Source organism: Pempheris klunzingeri, chromosome 19 (genome assembly GCF_042242105.1).
Source record: "Pempheris klunzingeri isolate RE-2024b chromosome 19, fPemKlu1.hap1, whole genome shotgun sequence".
Classification (NCBI taxonomy): Eukaryota; Metazoa; Chordata; class Actinopteri; order Acropomatiformes; family Pempheridae; genus Pempheris; species Pempheris klunzingeri.
In genome coordinates this window covers 18,145,308-18,169,197 of record NC_092030.1, presented here as the reverse complement: position 1 = coordinate 18,169,197, position 23,890 = coordinate 18,145,308, and the positions used below count along the sequence as shown (strand labels likewise).

Below are 23,890 nucleotides of genomic sequence, written 5' to 3'. Positions count from 1 at the left end.
ACAAATTAGTGCATAACAATTCACCAGAACGCAAGAAATTTTGTGTTTGATGCTCAAAATTTCCTGGCGAGGACACCCCAGACCCTCCACTTAGCATGTGGAGTCCTATGGGGCGAGCCATCTCCACCACTGACCCGTAATGTTACTAATGTTACTCAAACACCACCTTAAAAAAAACTCCATAGGCTTTGTTAAGGCAAAAACATAAAATAACCATGACACTGAAATTAACCACCAACAGTCAAAAGACAATGACACAAAATAAACTCGCAGGCATAGAGGCAGCAGGACCAACAGCCCACAACCTGAAGCCTCCTATCTGCAAACTGAGCTGAGAGCCTTTAACAACTTCCCTTCCTGATCCAGGTGCACGTCATTCAGGAATTCAGGACTAATCAGGTGTGGAAGACCTGGGTGGAGCTATACACTGGAGAGGACAAGGAGACAAACAGCAAACTACTACATACTGTCATAAAAGCATTTGGTATCTATTAAGGAGATTTTTCTTTAAAAATTCTGACCTTCACTATTTCATATAAAATGATAAATTTTCAAGTACTGATGGGTGTAAAGCTTTTGAGTAGAAGAGAACCACAAAGTAGTCACATCTCTGAGCGACATTAACACTTTGTCATATATAGCACATCTTAGTGTAGCTTAGCAGAGAGATTGGAAACAGCAGGTAAAGTTGTGGTTTAACAGGGCTGCAGACGTGAATGTCTGTGTGATGCCCAAAACTGTATTGAGGTATGATCAAGGCTTAAAAACACAATTTGATATTTTTAGACTTTTTTTATACAGTTTAAACAAACAAGATGTAACACATAAATTAGTGTATTTAGAGATGCTGGTAGGAGGATTTTGTTACCCTGGACAGAGCCAGGCTAACCCATTCTCAGGCTAAGTTAATCATCTGCCAGCTGTAGCTAATAGAAATTTAGAGTAGTGTTTAAAAACTGCCTCTGACAGTAGCCCGTTGAACACAAGGGGCATTTATTTCATGACCTTCCTACAATTTCTTCGACAGGCTCGAACTTATCACACATCGGGAGTTGAGAAACACTGGGAGGACAGTGAGAAATGAGGCGTGGGGAGGAGCTCTGGAGAAGAGACAGTCGTGAGAAAAGTAAAATAAGCAAGATAAAAAGACATTCTTTCAAGCGCATTAACCCTGTTAAGCTACAGTATATCATGCTAAATCCCACTCAGCTCTCATGCCTATTAGCCATTAGCACTGAGGGCCACGTTATCGCACTCAAACACACTGTAGCCAAGGTTATATCCCTTCATGTTTATGGCAGTGCACTTTCCACCAATTTAAACACGCAAGATTAAACAGTCCACTTTTCACCTTGGAACCATATGACAGTAGTCACAAGGTAACACCCAAAGGTGCCGTACTTAAGAGATAACAGAAATAAAAAAGCTCTTATCAATTAGCACATGCACTATGGCTACTGATTCAGCCCATGTGCGTAGTCTCAGATAGGCAGTTCTATCACCACGTTGGTTTGTTGGCTGGAATATAAAATGAGCAAATTAAAGCAGGTGCAGTTTTATAATTCACAAACCCTTGAATTCACATTCAGAATTTATTAGATAGCTTCTTGTAAAGGGAGATATACTTATTAATATGGAAGACTTGGTTGAATTAATTAAAACCACTCTCATGTCCGTACGGAAAGTATGAGCCTATTGCCAGCAGCTGGTTGGCTTAGGATAAAGTCTGTAAACAGGGAAAATCAGCTAGCCCAGCTCTGTCCAAACTAAACTACATCCACCCACAAGCACCACTAAAGCTCTTTTGTTTAATACATACAAAAACCAACGTGTAACTGTTCCTTTAATCCCTGTCACTTGGCAGGCGGACAGCTCTGTGTGCAGTGTAAGTATCATGTAAATGCTTGATGTATTGAACCCCACTCCTGATATTGTCATGAACGCTTCTCACCACCCACTGCTGGCCATTTTTCATTCACTCTTATTTTTCTGCTCATGATCTGACCCATTTCCGTCACCGCCTTGGGAATCCACTGTGAGAATATTGCCTGTGACTTTGTCAAAGGGCAAACTTGTTCTCCAACATAATTGAAATTCTATGTCATTTCATTTGATCTTGTCTACCTTTTGAGATGAAGAAAGAACAGAAAGAGGAGTCCTCTCAACATTCTTCCGAATATAATCTCTCCTTCTTCTTTGTCTACATTGAGTATAAAAATCGTATATAGGGTACACAGATTCATGCCCACAGAGAGTGTTGCCAGCACCCAGTGCTGTCTACCTCCCTGCTGACTCTGCAGCTAAATCCTCCCACTAATCTCCAATTAAAATGGTGATAATAGGTGTTTGCCCTGCTCGGTGCCCACCACTGCACCCCTGCTCCATCCTCCCTCCTTCAAACCTCCCATCAAATCTGTCACGGGAGACTCAAACGCACACACTCACACACATACACAAACCCCGTCAGACTCCTTCCAAAGTGCCCGAAGGATTGACCTAGATTGAGCCCACTTCACAAACTAATTTCTGCAAACACAAAGGAGGATTAGTAGAGATTAAGATGACAAGGTCTGAGGATTGAGAAGTAGCTGGCATAGGCCAATTATAATTACTGCCCTAATAAAAAGTGGACTATGGCTAAATCAGTCACTAGAGGGCTTTTTGGATCTGCTCTGCTCCCAAACTGCTGTTTAACTAATACCTTTGCCACTTTTACATTACCTTTAAAGGGTATACATGATACAGTATTGTGTCGTTTTTCTGCTGACTAGTTAAAGCTTCCTATAGCTCACAAAGCACACAGCACAGGCACATAAACACTTAATAGTAGCAATTAAAACTGTGTGCAACTTATTGACATTTTCAACAAAACTTTGACATCTGATCAAGTTGCACATTTCATCTTGTTTTCCTTATTGTGACTCTGTTTGTTCTCCTCCTGTGTTGCTGTGGTAGTCCTTCCAGACTGAATACAGGTTGCTAGCAAAGAGTGGCTTACAGCACTTCACCAGTAACATATCCCATATGCGGATCTGCTTTGATGGAATACACATCTGCTCTGCCATATTCATTAAAGTAATTCATGAATGCATTTCAGGATATTCCCAGTATTCGTGTTGAAAAGTAAGATTAGGAAATCTAATGAAAATGGGAAATTCAGTCCTCTCAGGATCACTTGAATGGTTTAAATTTCTGCAATGTGTCGCACGCCTAAAAGCAACTCGGCAGCTTCATGTTGCTGCTGCTCTACGCTGAAAAGACGACTTTTTTCATGTAAATCCCTTTTTCACCAGTGATGAGAGCACAAATATAAGCCCCAGCTCCATCTCCTTTACTTAGTCCACATGAAGCAAAATAGCGAGGAAAACATCTGTAAGGAGACCCGAAGTTTCGTGTGGTCACTAAAGCCATCTGCAAATCCGCGTGATAAAGCTTCTCTGAAATGTCAGCTACTTTTCATCACTTCTGACGCAGAGCTTTGGGTGTTTTGAAAAGTTTTCACAGCACCATTGGGGACCGGGTGTCTGAGTGACTGCGGCTAACTGAGTGTGTCTGTGGGTGTTTGGAAGTGTGTTCAAATGCATGTGTGGTTTGCTGTGTTTATGGGTGTGAGTGTGTGTATGCGTGTGTGTGTGTGTGTGTGTGGTCCCGTGCAGAACAAAAGCGGACACTCATCAGCAGAGTTGGCGTGTGCACAACACATTCGGAGCAGGAAAGAGAGGCTGGCTTTCATCTTCGCTCATGCTTGCTGAGACCCCAATGGGGACCACATGCCTGAATCAGGCAAGGAATCCTTTTGTGTGATTAATACTAAAAGTTTAGGGGTCCCCCGCTGTCGGGGCCTGAGATATAGCTTTAGAGCCCCCACCAGGGGCTCAGTGGAAGCCAATGAAATCTCTCTAAGGCACAGATAACAACCTGCCACGGGGGAAGGCAGGCAAAGGATAAAACAGTCAAAATCCTAACCAGCTGTCAGACGTCCTGCATTACTCTGCTAATTACAAACTCAGTGGGCTTCCTGACCCCCTCCCCTCGCCACCTACTGCTGTCCCAGCCTCACCTCTTTTCCATCTTTAAGCGGCGTTTAGTGAGGGAGGCTCTCCTAATTGATGAGCAACTTCAAACCGCAGTCTGACTTCAAGTGCTTATAAAAATGCCTGAGAAATTGGAGTTCTGCAACACCCCTCACACTCATTCATTAGCTGCGGCGAGGCTACCTTACATCAGCACACATTCATTTATCAGCCTGATTGTGAGCATGCCTCAGTAAACACAGGCTTTCCATTCCTTCAGCTGTTTTTTTTTTATTGTTTTCCTGATTTTTTTTTTTTTCTCAGCGAGGCTGTTTTGGTTTGCAGATTAAAGTCTTAGTCTGGAGTTGTTTGTACAGACATGCCCGTCAGAGAGGGAGCGGAGCTGACCTTTATCTGACAGGTAGTTTCAGGGGATCAGGGAGGGTCACTCTGCTGAGCATGATGGGTAATAAAGAGTTTGCATCATCTCTGTCTCCTGAAAGATTGTCATTACTTGTGGGCTCTCTGAGCGATTGAAGCGATCCAGTTTCATCCAGTTCATTAAGAAATCCAGCTCATTAAGAAGATTTGTGGTTAACATGTATTATTTTCAATGGTGTATGATAACCAACTACATTTACTCAAGTCATTGTGCAATTTTATGTTTCTTTCTACTTCCACTACCCTACAGTTTACGGAGAAATTGTACTTTTTACTCAACTACACATTTGCCTGTTACTTTTCAGGTCTAGATTTTTTTTATCAAAAACACATTGTAACCTTAGAAAACCATTTATAGAAATATAGTATCTAGTTGGGGCTCCTTCTCATGTTGCAGATGTCTGTGCGATTTTAGCAGTTCCTTTAAGGTGAGACCTCTAATGGATTTATTTCAATAACTGTTGAAAGAATAGAGAAAACACTTGAACAAAACAAAATACATTTGAAATTGTGCAGCAGAATAGGTTTCTTTTCTCTTTTCTTTCAGATTAATCATCTCACGACCCCTCAGATTGAGTTTGTGACCCTTTGGAGGGGGTCTGACCCCAAGGTCAGGAACCACCCGACTTAACTTCTGAAATGTAAATGAACTATTCAAACTAGCTCCACCTCAGCCAACTACAACAGTAACGTGCTTCTTACACATCAGTAAATCAGTCAAATGATTCAGTATAATAAATCACTCACAGGGCTTTTGTTTTGATACTTTAAGTACATTTTGCTAACAATACCTCTCTACCCTCTCTTGGGAGGGATTTTCAATGCAGAATACATTTGTAATGGAGTTCTTTTATGTTGCTGAATCTGTAATTTCACTTGAAAGCATATTCTGAACACTTCATCCACCAAGGTTTATTTTGAACAGGCTTCTAAAAGCATACATCTTGTCAGAATGATACAGGTCAACGCTGACATCCTATCATACTAGTTCCCTCTGTTGTGTGCTTGAAAAGGGCAGCTGACAAGGAATGAAAGAAGTGCACGCTTACACCCGCCACCTCCGTCATGAATTCCCCTCCGTAATTAGAAGGCTGGAGTTAATTGATTGTTTTGGCTTCTCATTCACGTCAAGAGAGAATAATGTTTACCATTTAACAGACTTCACCCGAGGTATGCTACTTTAAAGTTAGTTTACCCCATCATTCCACCTAAAACACCAAGCCCCCCCCTCTACCTCCATCGTTCCTTACTCAACCTCAAACCACACCCAAGTGAAAATCCATATAACAGCAGAAATTGCAGGGCAAATGCCTTTGAGCCACGCTGATTAAAAGACCCAACAACCCAATTTCAAAGAGAACATAAACAATATTATGAGCGCGCTGCCTGCAGTGACTCACCCCAAACTGTTATTACATGTACCTTATGAAGCCGTGCAGCGTTTCATGTTTCTGCGGCAATGAGATAAGCCTCAGATTGCTGAGGTAAGCTAAATGGCCTTAAAAGCATCCCTAAGCGGTTAATAAGTATGTACTAATGACCCCCAAACACATCTTATCAACATGAAAAGGCCTGATAAAGCGGTAGGATATCCAAAGGGTGAAAAGTGTTTTGACTCACAGCCTCATGAATCTGCAGCTGTCAGACGAAATGAGAGGAGGTTTTCAGGAGCGTTGCAACATGAAGTTTTTGAGCCAGCTGATCTCCACCGTTAAGTTATTAAACTAATATGGTGAATATGGCAAATGTTTCACCTCCTAAACAATAGCATGTTAGCATTAGCATTGTAAGCATGCCAACATTAGAATGTAGCCTCGATGTCCCTTTATGATCTTTTCCAAACTTAACCAAGTGCTGTGAATGAAATATATGGTCAGAGAGCCTTTTTTAAAAAGTTCAACATTAAGATTTTCCCCTCATTGTGTTGATAAAGTAGGCTAATAGTGGTGGTAACAGGTGGTTTTCCACAAAACGTATTTGCAGGTGATGACTGGTTGTATATAAATGGAATTTCTAGGAAACAGAGTTGTTCAGAGAATGATACCACTCTCATGTTTTCACAGTAAATGTTAACCTACAGCCAGTTAGAATGGACAAAGCCTTTGCTAGAAGAAAAATGCCTTGACATTTAGTTAGAGCTTCATATTTATCATACAGATATGAAAGTGGTGTCAATCTTCTCATCTAACGTTAAGCAAGAAAGAAAATAAGCATAGTTCTTTAAGTTTGTTGCCAAATCAGTCAAGAGGAAAGTAGTCAAGGTCAGTCACACATTTGTTGCTCCCCAGAGTTCTATTAATTAATCTGCTTTTCTAAATCTTGTCATCTGAAGGGAAATCACCTCACAGGTGACATTCGAGCAGTAAATTAGCTTGTGGCTGAAAAGCAACCCAAACCGCAGGGAATCTTTGCAGGGATAGCTCCATATTTTAAGGATGTGGTCGGCAGCAGCAGATTATCCAGGGAGGAGTCTAAAGTACTGACACGAGTCAGAGACAAAGACACTGACAAAAAATGAAAAGAGAGAGAAGAGAGGAGGCATTGTGCATCTGAGCAGTCCTCCTTAGACTTAACAACCTCTCATCCATTTTCATTCAGCCAATAACGATAACAAAGGGGGAAGTGTGCATGCTGTGGAGGATAAACAGGGGACTAATGAAGTCATGCACAAAATTAATTGGGGAAAAAAAAGCATATTTAAAAATATTAAGAGCTACAACAGACATTTGAGCTACTGGAAACAAAAACATTTCACCTAACAAATCCAGGAAACATCTCTGCAGCCAGACATCTCTCTGTATTCCACTGCAGGGTAAATGGAATCTCAGATAAGAGAGGGTTTTGAAAATCTTGTGTGAGCTGAGCCTCTCTCTTTAGAAGTCCAGCAGGTGCTATTTTTTTCCTCAGTTTGTTATCTACCAAGTCTGCCTTGTGGTCCAGATAAGCAGGATCAGATGCAGGGCTAAACTTTCTTCAAAGTAGGCATTTCAAAGCAGGTAACACATTAAAATGTACTAGTTTTAACACACTTAGAACAGCATAGCAGTTCAATATTGCCCAAGTTAAAAAAAAAGTTAACTTTTTGATAAGAAGATCTTTGCTTTTCCATTACAGGACATCTGACAGCGACACACTGGCCCTTGACACAGTCCCCTTGCCTGAGGCAGATTGGTCCTCAGCTGCCTGCCTGAATGCTGATGTAACTCAGAGGTCAGAGTGAGCACAGCTCAGTGGATGGCTCTCTCATTTTGAAAACATCCCCGACATGATCACAGTGTCTGTGCGTGCGTCTGGAATGGCTTAAATCAGCTCCACCCTGCATAGTATGAATATTTTTTTGTGGGTGGGCAAAAGCTCAGAAACTCACCAGACTTTCTCAGCTTTGAATCAACCTACCTGCACCTCCACCAAGCTGATGAAACCCTCGGAAACTCAGAGGGAAAAACACCGTTTGGATCTTACTTGTATATATAATGTGTAATTTCACTCTATACAATCAACATAAATTGCCAAGTATGTAACTATGTGTTAAGCAGCTGGAGCCCATATTGCTTGAAGTTGCAATTTCTTCACTTATGTATGGTGATTTTTTATTTTTCTCATTGTCAAAAGTTGTAACATTTTGAGAATAAAGTGGTCATTTAACCAGAAACATTTTGGGGACAAAAACCTTCATATTACTGGAAAACAACTTTGATTAGTGCACAACTGGTGTGTGTGTGTATTAATCCACTGTAGATTGATGTTTTATACAAGCTACGATGAAATTACTGAGCCTATTTTAAAGATTAGATTATATATTTGAAATCAGTTTTTTAAAAATTACATCTTCAGGAAGAATCAGTGTATGACAGCATATCACTGCCAAATTACTGGCATGCAGGATATCTCTGTTTGCACAAGCAATATCGTAGCCTGCGAGGAGAGAGCCATGCGAAGAATCCGACAGAGCGCATGATTGTTATCATTGAGTGCACAATCACTATCACTGCTTGTTCGCAGACCAAAGATATACAAACTTAGATACATCATTGGCTGCTGCGGTATGTCGCCACTATGCATCTGCTCATCTGCTCATTTTGGGGCAGTCAAGATCTCTCAAGATGTATTGAGAGATTGAGAGATTTCATCCCAAAATGGGCTGTAACTCGGTCAGTAGTAGGTAAGTATTACGAAACGGACTGGCACATTGTTAGGTTTGGTCTTTTTGTTGGATTTGTCAGTACCAAAAACAGAACAACCGATTTATCCTCTTAAATTTGTTCTGATGTTGATTAAAATGTTAAGATGCCAATCAATGAGCAAGAATACCATAAATACTCTCCACATATTGAAAATGAGTAGTTTGTAATTCACCTTAGTATGGATAGCATACATAGCAATTAACACCTTAACTCCATGTTACCTTTTTCTAAAGCTTCTCAAGATAGTTATTTCTAGTTATTTCTAGTTAAGTTATTTCCTTTAGACGTGGTAAATGTGACCAGACATCTGCTGACACTGACTTACAGTGTAAGGACATGTACAGCTAATACGCAGATGTAAATTCATTGGAAACCTCTGAATATGAACGCGTGTGAGTGTGTGTGTGGTGTGTTTGGTGTGTGTGTGTGTGTGTGCTTGCATGACTGAGTTGCTGCTAATGCCTGTGTTGCCAGGCGACGGTGACATGTAGGTACATTGTTTTTATCACACTCGGCCACACATACAGACTGCCCACACAAAATACTAGACTTTAGTCTGTACAGCCAAGCTCTGCATAAGCTCGCAGTGCCCAAAGGATTCACAGTGTTGAAAGGTTGAGCCATCAGTGGTATGTTCTGGGGGGAAGGGGGGAGTAAGACCTACTTCCTGGCGGACAGGAAATTCAACTTCCTGTCTTGATTAATGGGGGGACTGTTGGATCACACAGGGCCACTAAGGGGCCTCCCACACACAGAGCTCCCACATTTCAACCTGAATGTCATCCCTTTATGCTTTGCTGAGAGAGTGTTTGAGAAAGAAAAACATCTCGAGGCTAAGCTATCTTGAAATGATGTAGATAAGATTTTGAACAGATCATTACAACATGTCAGCACATTTTGTGACAGTCAAAGAATATTTGTTTGTTTCCCAAGCTTCATCTTTCCCCTAGTATATGGGTGTTTTTGTTTGTGAATGCATGAGGGCCAGGATCCAGTAAAACTGGTGTTTCTCAACTTCATGTCAGCGTCCAGGAGTCGTGTCGGGGCGAAGAATGTAAACAGTGAACAGACGTGGACTCCTCAGAGCTGGGGGAATGCAGCGAGTGGCAGTGTGCTCTGCAGTCACTCACTAATGGGATGTTAGACTACAAACCAGCGAACGTCAAGCTCAGGAGGGCTCTGCCGCTGGCGAGCCGCTCTGCAATGCATCTCACTGATGAAAAGTGTGAGAGGGGGCGTAGGAAGTGAGAGGGGAGGCAGGCCAGGGAGGGAGGAGGAGAATAGAGAGAGGTGCTTTTTAAGATTTCATGTTCTCCTCCAGCCCCCACAGTTTGCAGATAAAGGTTGCCGTTGCCAAGGTGACTTGACAGAGAAAGGGAAAGTATCTGGCTGTGTTTCGCCTGTTCTTGTGCAGGAAGCTTAGAAGCCAGAGGCATAGATAAGATGATTTCAGTCCCTCCTCCACAGAACAAAAGCTATACGCATGATATACTGCCTTAAATACCTCAGGACACTTTGGCTGCTGTATTCACTCCAAAGCTGCCTAAATATGTGAAACATGCAGTAATGAGAAAGCACTCTGTGCGGTGCTGAAGCTGCTTTTCCCTCCTAAATCTGCACTACTACAAATTATCTCCAGACTGAAGACAAAGACACAATGGTTTACAGTCAAGAGGAAAAAACTCTTATGTTTAATAGCCATGAATTTCACATTGTGAAAAAAATCACATGTACAAAATAATGCCATAAAAAATAGAAATTAAACTCTTACATGACAAAAAATGAAACTGATGCACGCTGACAGTGTTTTTTTCTGTCTAATTTACATTATTAGGTGAAGCAAGATACTGTGCTCCAATCTGAGCCAGCTGGAAATCCAGATATAACAGAGGATAAGGGGAGGGCAAGAGTAGAAATGGGAAATGCCACTCAGCAATTAGGTGCAAATTGAAGGGGCATTCATTACTGTTGCCGGGGAAACTTGGGTTCTATGGGAAAGAAACGCTCTTATCTGATTGGTCGGGCCAGAGGCTCTGTGTTCAGTGGTTGGAGGTCAACATTATGAAGCCACAAAGGTCTCTGTAGAAGCCCTGAAATTGCCAATAAAAGGATGAACTTTTGGGTGGCTTAAGGAGCTGGGCAGGACTTTACAGAGCGGCTTTCCAACTGATCCACACAGATTTGTTTTTTTTAATGAATCCAAGAGGAAGGACATTTGAAAAAATATACACATATTCCACCAAAACATTAGCTCTTACATTGAAATTCAATGATACCATTAATATTCAATTGCAAAACGTCAATGTTCAGGTCACCTAGACAGACATACAGACAAAAACACTGATTAGAGTTACCAAGTATTTTATATGCAAGTGTTTAAGACATTCTCTCTTTTTGGTCTTTAGGAACTTGCAATGTTTTTTTTTTTTTTTTCCGTTTTTTTTTTTTATGTGCATCATTGACACTATGGTGAAAAGCACTGCGGTGTCTGCCCTTATCAATGCACAGCTTACTGGATTCAACTCTCAACCTAATGGTGAAGAGGACCATGGGTTAACGCCCGGAGGAGCCAAGTTAGCACATTCGACCTCCAGCTGTCCCAAGGACAGCTGCAAAGACTGTCGCATTCTTAGCCATGTCAGGGTTACTGTGTGACGCATAGTTACTGGGTCACACACTGCATAGTTCCAACAGCCTTATCTGTTTTGTGGTTTCATTTATCTTTTGTTTTGATGGTACAGTTTGGCCCCGGATGGGACGATTTAAGACATTTTTTGACCCAGGTTCTTAAAGAGAACGTATCAGAAGTAAAATGAGTATTTCTTTCAATCCCATTCAGTCTTCTTATTCAGGCAGTGACCCTGTGGCCTAAACAGCTTCACACCATCAGTAACCCGAGCCATTCTTCCTCCTCCATCCACGCTCTGACATATATGAAAACCCTGGTAGAGGTGCACCTCTGTCTCTTTTGAAAAAACAAGCTCCTCCTGGGAAAGACTGAATTGTGCAAAATGCAGCCCAACTGAGATCAAATAAAACACAACACCTGGCCATGCATGACATAATCCACACATACATTCACATGAGAATGCAGGCAGAGAAGAAATAAATAGGATTAAACATATAAACATAACAGAGTAATCATTGTCATATAAATTAAGACTACATTGCAGCAAGTTTAAAAAGAAACTGATTAATTCTCAGTTTAGGTTAAGGTGACAAGATTTCTGTGACCACAGAGTTCCACATGCCAGTTTTACTGAATCACAATGAGTGGACATGCTCTAAAAAGGGTTGGGCTATGACTCAGCAAGCGAGCCGCAGCTTTTATCAGGATAACAGAAGCACAGCAGTCTTTTACAGCATAAAGTGTACAGCGTCCAAACACTGAATACCGCTCCTTTGTACAGCGGGTCAGTTAACCGGTGCTCATCTGGCATTAATGCGTAGCTGCAAAACAGCAAACATGTAAGGTCATGACCCCGAGGCACCTCAACCCCCCCGGCCACGTACAGGCCCCCCTCCATCCTCCTCAACCTCAGCTGGTGTTGGTCATCAACACCTCGTGGCTTGCAGTGACAGCAAACTGCCAAAGCCTTCGTAAGAGGAACACTCAAAGGTTTGTTTTTGTGTCAGAGCTAATGGGAGCACGTCTTTGAAAGAAGGAAAATAAAGATACAAGGTAGGGGTCAAACGAAAGAGCTTATTAGAGGAAAGAGGGGGAGAATTGCTCCTTCATTGTGCTATTTTATAAATCAGCTATACTCAGACAAACTGAGTGGCTTTCTGTTCTTTAGCACAGCAATCATTGCCCTTCTCCCTCCATCTGCCTAAATAGAACATCCATCATGCTATACATTGCAGTCTCCATGAAAAGAGTATTTTTTTTTTCTTATTTATCATAGAGAAAAAAACATCAATGCAGGTCCTCACAAGCCTGTCATGACTAAATGGGAAAAATGCAGTTTGCAGTCCTCATGTGGCAGCATGAAATCATGAGCCTGTGACCTTGCGTACAGATATGTGCAAGGTTGGAGTTTGTGCCTCATATAACAAGCAGCAGTTTGTTTGGTATGTTTGCGTGAGCAGCTGTACTGCACGTCTCAGCTTCCCTCTCAGAAACAAGTGTCCAGCTGTACGCCTCTCTGGTTCTGCATCTTTGCGACATCAAGATGAATGCGGGTGTCTGTACATCACTGCTCATTGTCTCTTTTAGGGGGAGATGACGTGTGCTTCTTCACAGTTGGAGTCCAGTAGATGATGCAAAACAGGGAAATCTGTGGAAAGAGAAAAGAAAAACTCGTTAAACAGGCTAATAAGATGTATGAAGATGCCTGAAAGCAAACAACGCACAACAGTTTAAAGGTGACTTTTTAATTATTCAAAGTACAAAGGAAGCCTCAAAACAGAAAATGGGGAATGAGGCTCAGGCATAAAGCTGCTGGATCACATCAGAACCTTCTCAAAACTTTGGTTCCTGTAATGTTTTTTTTCTCTCTCTTATGATCGGGAGATGTTCGGAGAGCGGATGGAATAAAATGTACACCTACAATGTCATACAGTGCAATGCAATAGTGTTGTGATTCTATTGGAGTGCTGTTGATTCATCTCATGTGAAGCTAGCATTTTGCCACGATGCTGAATGGACTGCATTTTATTTACTCCCTATGATCTAATACAACACAAGCACAATAATCCTAAATAATCACCACAGAAATGAATTAAAACCTCTCTTCACACAGTCTGAATGAAGAATTTAAGAGCTACTATATTACTTTACATATGTAAATGTATGCTGATGTGTCCACTCTGTATGTCCTGCTAGACTTGGATTTGGTAAATCCACCTACTCTGTTTCCTCAGTACAGTCTGGCCTCCGTCAAGCTTCTTATCTCCCCCGCAGCCTACTACACTTTTCACATCTGAGTGTGTTTTACGCTCTGAATTTCACTTTGACCTTCCCGTTTTTAAAGCTTTTACTTAATATATACTTATCTGTGAGGCACAGATGGTTACAGGCTTGGCAGGCCTCTATGTGTCTAATGTGAATGTAATATCATCAGCTAGCTCCATTTGGAGGTGGGTTGAGTAAACCCTGAAGAGCACTTTTTACCCTGTAGCAATTTGGCTAGGAGAAGAATGTCTTGTTGCTGATGAGTCCTCATCTCTTGTAAATCTACTTGAAATCCAGAAAACTGTCCAAGCACTGATCATGATCAGATCTCTTCATTTTTGTATGTAAACAGCTTCTAAATATCTAAGATCACTATGAGGCATCCTGAAAACTGGGTTGCATTATCAACATTATAAAGGACATCAGTCAAACACTTTTCTCAGTACCATTTGCTCCGGCTAAGAGCTTTCTGAGGAAAAAACAAAATCAAAAAAGTTCAAATTCTTCCCCTGGGAAAAACTGTGAGGGAACCTCTTTTTTTCTTTCACTGCTACAATCACTTTCTTTGAGGTCTAACATACTTCCCTACTCTTTCATTCCTAAGCAGTCAGCTTTCTTTCTCATTCCTCCACATTTTGTCTTTTCACCGAGTTCGGTGAGTAGACTGTCAGTTGCCATGACAGGCAGGCGCACCAAAAACAAATTCTGTATCAAATTAGTGGCAGGATTATATCCTTCACTGAGCACTGTGTTACACTGGCTTAGAGATAGTTAAAACCTTCAGTCTAGTCTCTCCCTTTCAGAGATGAGTCACTGAAAAGAAAGGGAATAATAAGTCTAAGAAAATATTTCATATCCTGTGGAGAGCGAGTAACATCGCAGTATCGCAGCAGTGAAGCTGCTCTGAGCTGCTTCCTGACATTTTCAAATGGGTGACTGTGCTGTGCTGGACAGCTGGGGAGTCACTCTACTTCTTCGTTTTCTCAGGAGCTGAGGGCCCGCAGCCTTTCCAACTAATTCGGCAAAAGGAAAAGGACTGCCTGCATGGGTATGCGTTGGGGCATCAGTGTAGGGTGTAGGGATTGTGTGTTGTGATGTGATCGCGAGCCTGCAGCATGCAGAAAGATCAGGTTTGCCAGCTGACTACCCATGCTCCACATACGTCTGGCCTGCTTATCATCAGAGCAGGAGAGCAGGGTTAGAATGAGGCCAAGATGACATAGATGGAGGCAGAAGAGACTGTCTAGTTCAACAGTAAATTTTCAGAGCGAGACCACCGCTATCAAGGATGATGCGTGTCTGACTGAGCTGCGGGGGGAGGTGCTGACGCTCACTAGCCCTACAACTCTCCGTCCTCACTTCCCCTGTTGCCACTTCTCTCAGTCACCTCTACTTGTAACTGATGATGAATGGTTTCCGACACTGCGTGAGTCGCCTGCTGCCTCCCTCTCACCCAGCGTAAAGACCATAACCTCATCAAAGGAAGGCGACTGAGAGTGGATTAGCCTCGCCAGGGTGCTGTTGCCTGTGGTGTGTGGCTTGTCTAATTGGCAGACCCCCTTTTCCCTCTTAGAGGGATTTCCCCCACAGGAGCAATAAAAGTATCCTATTCTCTTTCAATTACCCTCTCTGTCCTTCGGCCCATCCCCACAGCCACATAACTCACTTAACTAACACACACAAGCTTCTATAAATCCTCCCACTGGCCCGCTCTCTCTCCTCTAAAGCTCCTTCCTCTCTTTTTCTGAGAAAATTCTGCCTAACCTATCCCGAGAGACCCAAGAAGTGCACATGAGATACTGATCGATACTGGGTACCACAGATAGTCTGTATCAGCACACGTTGACAGATTTGGAAATATAGATTTTGCAGTACATTCATTTTTTATGATTTGCAATTCTCCTTTCACCCTTATGTTTCTTCATTAAATTTTAGAATCTCTCATTGGCTTCTACTCATAATGATTGTGAATGTTGTTTAATTTGTGGTCACAGTAAAGCCTGTTGTTCAACTTTAAAATGTCTCAATGTGTATCTCTGTGTATCTTTACCAGATTCGTAGGATTGCTGTTTATGCGATGTGTTGGAATATTGAGTGAAATATATAATCACATATTTTTAAAAACTAAAAAACGACTTTTTAAAAGCTAAATTGATGCAGCAGAACATGATACCTACATTACCCACAATGCAACCCAATCTTTGGTTTAGAGAATCTGGTGTGTGTTGTGCTGGTAGTGGCTAATGTAGCCTCAAGCCACTACCCTCTTGCACAGAGGAGGATCATACTACTGAGGTAAACTCCTTTCTAACTCTACACCCCCATATTTTTTTTTATTTTCAGACTGGTAGTCTGTAGCTCCAACCAACGCTCAATCATACCACTTGAGGCAATTCATCAGATTTTCCGCACCTCCCTCTGGAGCCACAAAAGGCTTTATACACGTTTTTCACATAATAAGTAGTTACAAAGACCTGAAAACAGACTTTAATGTGTAAAATTTGTGGAGTTTCCCTTTCAGACAGATGGAGTGACTTAATAGTCAAATTTACCTCATGGAAAGCGTGTAGGTAGAGGGTTTGGGGCTCAAGCAGGCAGATGTTTCCAGGTGCTGACGAAAGCAGTGGGAATGAGCGAGTACGGCACAGTAGTGATGCTGTTCCAAGCATCCAGTGTGGGGTCATAGCAGTCCAGAGTTTTACACCTCTGAGTGCCAAAGTACCCACCCACCACATACAGTTTGTTCCCCGACGCCACAGCCTGGCAGCTCATCCGCTTGGCTGTCACGTCACCCACTTTAGTCCACTGGTAGCTTTCACTGCTGAACTTATAAGCTGAGCATGCTGAGAACTCTGTATCCCCACCCATGACAAAGATCTGGTTTCCAAGCACAGCAGCTGCTGTGTAGCGCCATGGCTGCGGGCAGGATGCGGGCACAGTCCATCGGTTCTCCTGTGGATCATAGCACTGCACTTTGGGAAGCTTGTCGTGGGTGACGCTGGTTCCTCCAAAGGCAAAGAGCTTGAGCTTGACGCTGACTACTGCCGCATTGCTTACACCCTCTCTCAAAGGAGCCACCATGGTCCACTTGTTAGCCACTGGGTCAAACTGCTCCACTTGTTTGAGTGATACAGAAGGAGAGGCCGGGAGGCAGCCAGTTGCTGCGGTGTGGCCTCCAACTACGTAGAGGCAGTGCTTCAGCTCCGCCGAGCCGTGGCCAAACCTGGCAATAAGCATGGGTGCAGCCTTCGACCATTCCTCGTGGACGGTATCGTAGACCCACACATCTTTGGACACACCATTCTCTGAGCCTCTCCCACCAGTGATGTACACCTTGCAGCCGATTGCACAGGCGCTGAACTCCTTCCTGGGACTGGGAATGTCAGCTTTAGGGATGATCTCTTTGGCTTTCTGGTCCACCAGGTACAACTTGTCACACATGAAAGTCTGCCCTCCCAGAAGAAAGAGGGCATGACTGGTTTTTCTTGGTCGAGCACACGGACTGTTAACGACACCATCATTCTGCAGGATCTTCAGCTTACAGCGGATAGCTTCATCCACCAGCTCCTTGCTCTTGGCCTGGGCATTGATCAGCTCTTCTGTAGAAACATTCTCCATGAGAAAGATGGCAGGCAGCAGGGCCAGACGGACTGTTCTCAGGAGCTCTGGAAGGTGGCAGTGCCTCTTTTCCAGGTCATAGTTGATCCAGTTAAGGGCAGCTTCATAAACTAGTCTCTCATCTTCTGTCTCTAGCTCCTCGTGGGACAAAAGCTGCACCACCATATCTTTGGGCAGTTGGAGGAAGTCCTCAGTCTTGCAAATGGCTGGAAAGTTGCTGAGGCACATGCCCCAGGAGAGCTCCGACAGCTTGGTGCACTGGTGGGCGTCAGACAGCAACAGCATGCCAAGGCAGTTAGATGGGTGAAGGTTTCTCTCAAGGAATTCAGCACAGGCATCCCGGATGTCCTGAAACTCTAGCATGTCCCCAGCCTCTAATAATGACTCTGCATTCTCCTCGTTGATGACCACACGTGATGAGTATGCGTAATCCAGCAGGAGCTCTAAAACCTCCGGGTGGATGGAGTCACGGAAGTCGACCTCGCTGGCCTGGCTCTCCCTCAGCCCACCGCTGAACATGGCCTCAAAGTAGCGGCTGCAGGCAGCCAGCACAGCACGATGGCAGGGGAAGGAGCGGCTACCAGCATGAAGCAGGACATCTGTGAAAAGCCGTTGCTGCCGCAGTGAGTTGAGGTGCATGAGGACACTGTCGGCATACGAGGACTTGTGAAACAGGTAGATGTTCATAGAGCCGGTGCTGGCTCGGGATTTTCGGTTCTCATGGACGCACACGGACATTTTCATTGAATCCTGAAAAACAGGAAAAGACAAGAAAAATCTTTTTTTATAATTTCATATTTTAAGTTCATTTTAAAAGGTTATGTACAGTGTTTTGCTCAAGAAATAGTAAGAGTCACAGATGTAACAATGTTTTGGTCCATTAATTCTTAAGTTAGGTGCAAAACACCCATGTGACACAGTTTGTATGGAAAAGTTGTATATAATCATTGTAAATCAGGCTAAATGATGTTGTTGTAGGCTGTATGTCTTTGGGATTAGTCATAAAAAGTTGTAGCAACAGACTGCTGCAGTTTTCTATCAAGTGTTAAAGTGGGCCTAATTTATCCTTATTGAATTTCATTCTGAGCCCTTATTATTGCATATGCACTAGTGATGCTGAAATGTTACATTTTGCAGCCCTAATATCCATAATATGATGAATGATCTGCATTTTTTGGAGCGTATTACAAAATAGAGAGACATTTAGCAAGAGATCCAGTGATTACAAGTTGCAAAACAGCATACGTCTGGGAGTTGTGAAGGTCAAGTAGATAACAATTGTCGTCTCACAGAGATCGGGAGGCTTTTCCACTAACAACTCCAGGCAGTACAAATCCCCCTCTTTTAAAGATACCATGATTTACAAGCAAAAGTCCCTCTGCAGAGCTCTTTAAGAAAACGAGAAAGAAAGAGACAGCAGGACTTTTTTAAGCCCCTGGGAAATGCATAGAATTTACTCCACTCCCCTCCAGAAAGTCACAGCTCCCATCTTCACTGTCCTTGCTCAGAGTTCGCTTTCATTCCATCTGATTTCTAGACATGTTAAGTGCCTTTTGCACGTAGGTCCCCTTCTGACATAATAAATCCATAGCTGCCAGATTTCTTGACCTGACATTTAAAGTTCTCCTCCATGTCTAATGTATGGAAGTAATGGAGGATTGCTTAATCTTAAGAGTAAAACTTAAGACGAGATACTGTGTAGTGACCGCAGCTGCCATTGTTTGAGAGAATGTTTTACAAAACTACAGGTGGTGATAGATTTTTGGTCACTATCACTTCAAGACTTATAGAGGTCAAAAGTTCCCAGGTATCGTAAATGATTCCTAAGTAACCCAGCCACAGAGCAGAGAGGACAGGTTCTGTTTTCCTCAAGTTGAATTATCTGCATCTCAATCTTCAGAATGCTATCTCATGAATAGACAACAAGGTGTGAACCCTGCATGTGCTAATGAAAGTCCAATGGAGCTTGTGTAACTCACACCTTTGGCTTCAATAGTAGCACATTGTTCCTTAAAACTGGAGCCAAACCTGAAAACAGATGAGGAAGCTACCGATTTTAATTTTATGTGAACTGCATAGATAAGGAAGGTGCAGTCCTCCACTTTGACTCAGACTGAAATATCTCATCAAATATTACATGGATTGTTATGAAATGTGGCAGCCTACAAACATTCATGGTGCCCAGAGGATGAAGCCTATTAGCTTTGGTGATCCCCTGACTTTTTGTCTTACGTCAACTTGAGGTTATCATTTGTGATTTTGCGTGAAATGTCTTTGGGTGGATTGCCATGAAACTTGGTAGAGACATTCATGTTCCCCTGAGGATGAACTGTAATAACTTTCAACAGCTTGAAATTCAATTTGGCCAATACTTTGCTTTAGGAAACATCACCTACAAAATGATTGAAATTCCCATCAACTCCCATCATGCTTTACTTTGCGTTTACAGCTAATGTAATGTATTCCATTTGAAAGTATTCTCTTTAAAACACAGGCGCCATTAGAGGAGTCATATTGCACAATAATAAGAGGAGTATTATTTATCACTCAACTTGATGAAATACAAAAGCAACTGCAGCTCCTTGGTTCAACAAGATTTATTGCATTCCAGCACTGACAAAACTGGCAACCGTCATTTTCTGGCCTCTGGCTCATCAATAATGAGAATATCCCAGCCTGCTCTCTAACCTGCACATATTGTCTGCTACACACACACACATACACACAAGCACACACTCCGTGCTGATACTGCAGCTCATGTTTTCTAATTGGAAGTTGTAAGTGGCTTGATTTGAATAAGTGCTCCTTATAAATTATGCACTAAATTGGAGAGGTTTTGCGTATAATAACTAGCATGTTGATAAATGTACCTAGTGCAGTAGTGCAGGTCTGAGGCACAGTAGCTAACAGGCAAATAAACACTTCAGTTAGTTCAACAGGAACTCCGTAGAACGATTGAGAACAAACCAAAAGATTATTTGAAATTAGACAAACCGGCAATTTTCTGCTCATAGGAAGGACAGTAAAAATGCAACAATTAAAAAAAATAAGAACTATTCTGAATCACTAACAGCAGTTCCCTGAAATCATGATGAGTATGACTGTTGCAGCCCTTTTACCAAACAATCTGTTGTTTCTGTGCCATTGTTCCAACTTCCAAAGTGTTGGAATTTCCTCTCTGAAAGGACTGAAAGAGCTTTTTACTTGATAATGGTAAGGCACGACAACATTGTTGTCTGTTGTCCAAATCGGAGTTTTGAGTCAGGAATTTGTCACAGGCTGCATTCCTATACCCATGCTACCATGCTATTCAGTAGGCCAGAAAATGTTTTAATATGTCCCAATACATTTATGCCAAAAACAACAGGATGTCCGACAGATTGCAGTATGCAAGCCTGTATTCTTCTCTGTCTATTCTGGACCACAGAACCACAGTCCTCTGCACAGTGTAAGATGCATCACATCGACTGAGTCACAGAGAGAGCGCAGACAGATGACAACAAATTGACAGGACTGCGACGAATGCATGATTAAGAGAGTTAAAGTTAAAGGTGCACTCTTATGACAAAGTAGTGTGTCCAAACTATACATACGGCACGCAACAGTGCATAAGAGAACCTGCAGCATTTCAGTGATTTGGAACGCAGGCTTCTTCTCTGTCCCGCTCTTCCTTTCTGAAGTCACTTGACCTTCTGCTCCGTCACCTGTCCTCACTTTCCTCGTCAGTCACTCTCAGCGTATACCAGCTGATCTGTTGACTGTCCTTGGCCAGTTCGTCCTACTTGCCATGTGCCTTATACCTTATTAAGCAACCTGAATCCGACTCTGACTCTGCTCCATTACCTGAATCAGCCGGTTGGTCAAACAGTACCAGTACCTGCCCTCATACCTACATTGGCCAATAAGCTTATTTTCTATGCAACCTTTCACTGTTGTTACAATTTTGAATTTTACATAATTTACCGTCTGAGTTAAAGTTAAAGTGATGATAATCCTGTTTTATTCTTCTACTGCTCTAATTACATACTGCTCCATACAGATACTGAGGGTCATTTGCTTGTATAATATAAGTTTTTTTACTTAGACGCAGTGACTGAGCTCACCCATACACGCAGTGAGTAAGGGAGAGCTGAACAAAGAGAGGAGCAGTAAACCAGATAATTTGCATATAAAGGGTAAAGTCTGGATTAGCAGCTAGACCTCCAGGTCCTGAAAAGCCTGTGTTCACATATTTTTAATTTAGATGGCAGTTTGTCATTTTGTTACTGTCAAACCTACAGAATCTAATGACAACTTGGGTGATTTGAGGGTTTAAAATGATACTTTCTTACATGGATTCTTACAAATTCCACTTCTTCTTGATCATAAATACCAGTCTAGACTATTAGCAAATGTAATGTTAAAGTGTTATCTGATACTTGACATCCCCCAGGACATTAACTTAACACATGTAAACATGTAATTAGTGGAGAAATCATATTACTGCAACCCATATAAATTAAGTCAGACTATTGCTTAAATCTGGTTCACAGTAAACAGGTTCCAGCGTGTGCATGAACAAGTTGCCGTGACATTCCTGATGACTGTCCGGCTTATTAGAGCTGAAGCAATCAGCCAAATTGGCTACTATATAACTGACAAATCATTTTTGCAATTATTATCCAAAATTTAAATGTTTTCTGACTGGAGCCATAATACTGTTCATTATAAGGCCGTTACTTGTGAACCATCGAGGAATACTTTTGAAAAATTTAAGATAATCAACCAGACCTAACTGGTGGTCACTGACAGTAACAAAAAAACAGCTTGTTTTAAACCAAATCTTCACTTCAAGTCTGTAATCTTGCCAAAGGTGATAATTTCCACATTAAGGCTACTTCACCGTGGTTTACAGGTGATTTCTGGATTGATTTTAAGACACAACAACTGATCATTTGTCACTTGTATAAGGAATTACAGTAGTTTTCTTGCCGACTGGGCTTATATTCGCTTTGACTTTTACTGGTGATAGTTACATGATTATTTACAGGTTATTTGTATATTCATTGTGAATAAAACCTCACTGAAACCACCATGTAAAAACAGGCAGAAGCCAACTGGAGCTGAAACAATCGATTAGTTGATCAGCAGAAAAAGAATCAACTGTTTTGATACTCGATTTATCATTTAATTAATCATTCAATGTTTTCTTTGTCACATATCATTGCTGCCTGAATATATTTAGATTTTGGACTGTCGACTATGTCAAAGTGGGCATTTTGTACCATTTTACACATGAAACAATTAACTGATTTTTCAAATAGATAATCACTGGATTCATTATTAATGATATTTAGTTGCATCTGTAAAACCAGCGATTATTTGTATTTACAATCAGCGCTCATGGTCATATATATCACATGCTATTTTCAGAGTCAGTACATTCACACCAGCGCGCCCTGAGAGGAGGAAAATATGCCAGCAGTGCGAGAGAGAGCGGCTGGCTGGATGTCTGTGAGAGTTGTCCTCCTCATCCCCTCACAGAAAACAGATCCACAAGCACAAAAACCAGACAGCACATACATGCCACACTCAGAAAGCACACAGCTAAAAGGCATGCACATGCAGCCTCTGCTCTGGATCTGAGGCCTGGCTGGCTGCAGTCTGTTTAAAATCATTGCCAGGTGTTCACAGTCAACCATGGACTCAGGAAGAGGGATGGGAGGGAGAGACTTCAAAAGTAAACACCAGGCTTACTGTATATGGGCCAGCTCTATACATCTGCCACTTGGTAGAGAGAGAGAGAAAAAAAAAAAGATGAAGCAAGATGCAAAACAAGAGGACACACCAGCAGCTACTGGGTCTGCATCAGTCTTCAGCTCCAACACAATCAAATGTATGATCTCAACCCTGCACACATCCGAGCGAGGTTAACTGTGTTTAAATCAGAGCTCAGCCATTTAGAAAATTCTATTTATCAATTGATAACACCCAATAAATGTCGCTCCTTTAAATCCACGCTGAGTGTGCATGAGTATGCAGGAGCGAGTCACCGAGGAGAGCACAAAGGACTCAGACATATTCATGAAAATACAAAAATAGTATGATCAATATGCTAGGGACCTGTTAGTAATGGCATCATATAGACAGGATCAGTGAACGGCAACAACCTTTAGTCCATTAGCCTGCTTTCTGTGGCACTGCTCGGAGTTTTCCATCATCAGGTGATCAGAAAAGGACGCATCAGTTGTTCCAATAAAACAACCTGTTCACAGGCTGCCGTAGCCTACAGGGTGGGATTTAATGTCACATTTACCTCTTTGGGTGAAAGCAGGAGTTCAATTGTGTCCGCGGTGTCCCTCGAACATGCCACTTCTGAAAGAGCCACGATGCTGAAAGAGCCCCTGCGCTCGGGGAGTGGAGCAACTCCTTGGTTATTCCCGAAATGCTGCCGGACAGTCGGTCAGGACGAAGGCCGATCTCCTCGGATAACCAGCTGCTCTGTGGTCGCCTGCAATTCCCGGGAGTTATTTATCTTAAATGTGGATATCTATCAGAATAGACGGGGTTTTGTGAAGAGGGATCAGGCTGAGATGTTTGGAGGCGTTCCTCCGGCGCTGCTGCTCCGATCCTCAGTGACGGTCCTCCTCCTGCGCTCCCAGTCCTCTCTCCTTCTGATCAATGGGTGTGTTTACTGGGGGAGGACCGTCTCCTCGTGCAGGAAATGGAAAGAGAGAGAGAGAATGAGAGAGAGAGAGATG

The 23,890-nt window shown here is 42.3% G+C and overlaps 1 protein-coding gene across 1 annotated transcript; it reads right to left on the bottom strand.

Moving 5' to 3' along the window:
• Positions 1 to 12,131: 12,131 nt before the first annotated feature.
• Positions 12,132 to 23,580, bottom strand: enc1 (ectodermal-neural cortex 1). Its single transcript, XM_070850967.1, has 3 exons — positions 23,446 to 23,580; positions 16,085 to 17,900; positions 12,132 to 12,915 (listed from the first exon to the last, which is right to left on the bottom strand). The coding sequence occupies exon 2, from the start codon at positions 17,892 to 17,894 to the stop codon at positions 16,119 to 16,121; it is 1,776 nt and encodes a 591-aa protein (XP_070707068.1). The 5' UTR covers positions 17,895 to 17,900; positions 23,446 to 23,580; the 3' UTR covers positions 12,132 to 12,915; positions 16,085 to 16,118.
• Between the last annotated feature and the right edge of the window lie 310 nt (positions 23,581 to 23,890).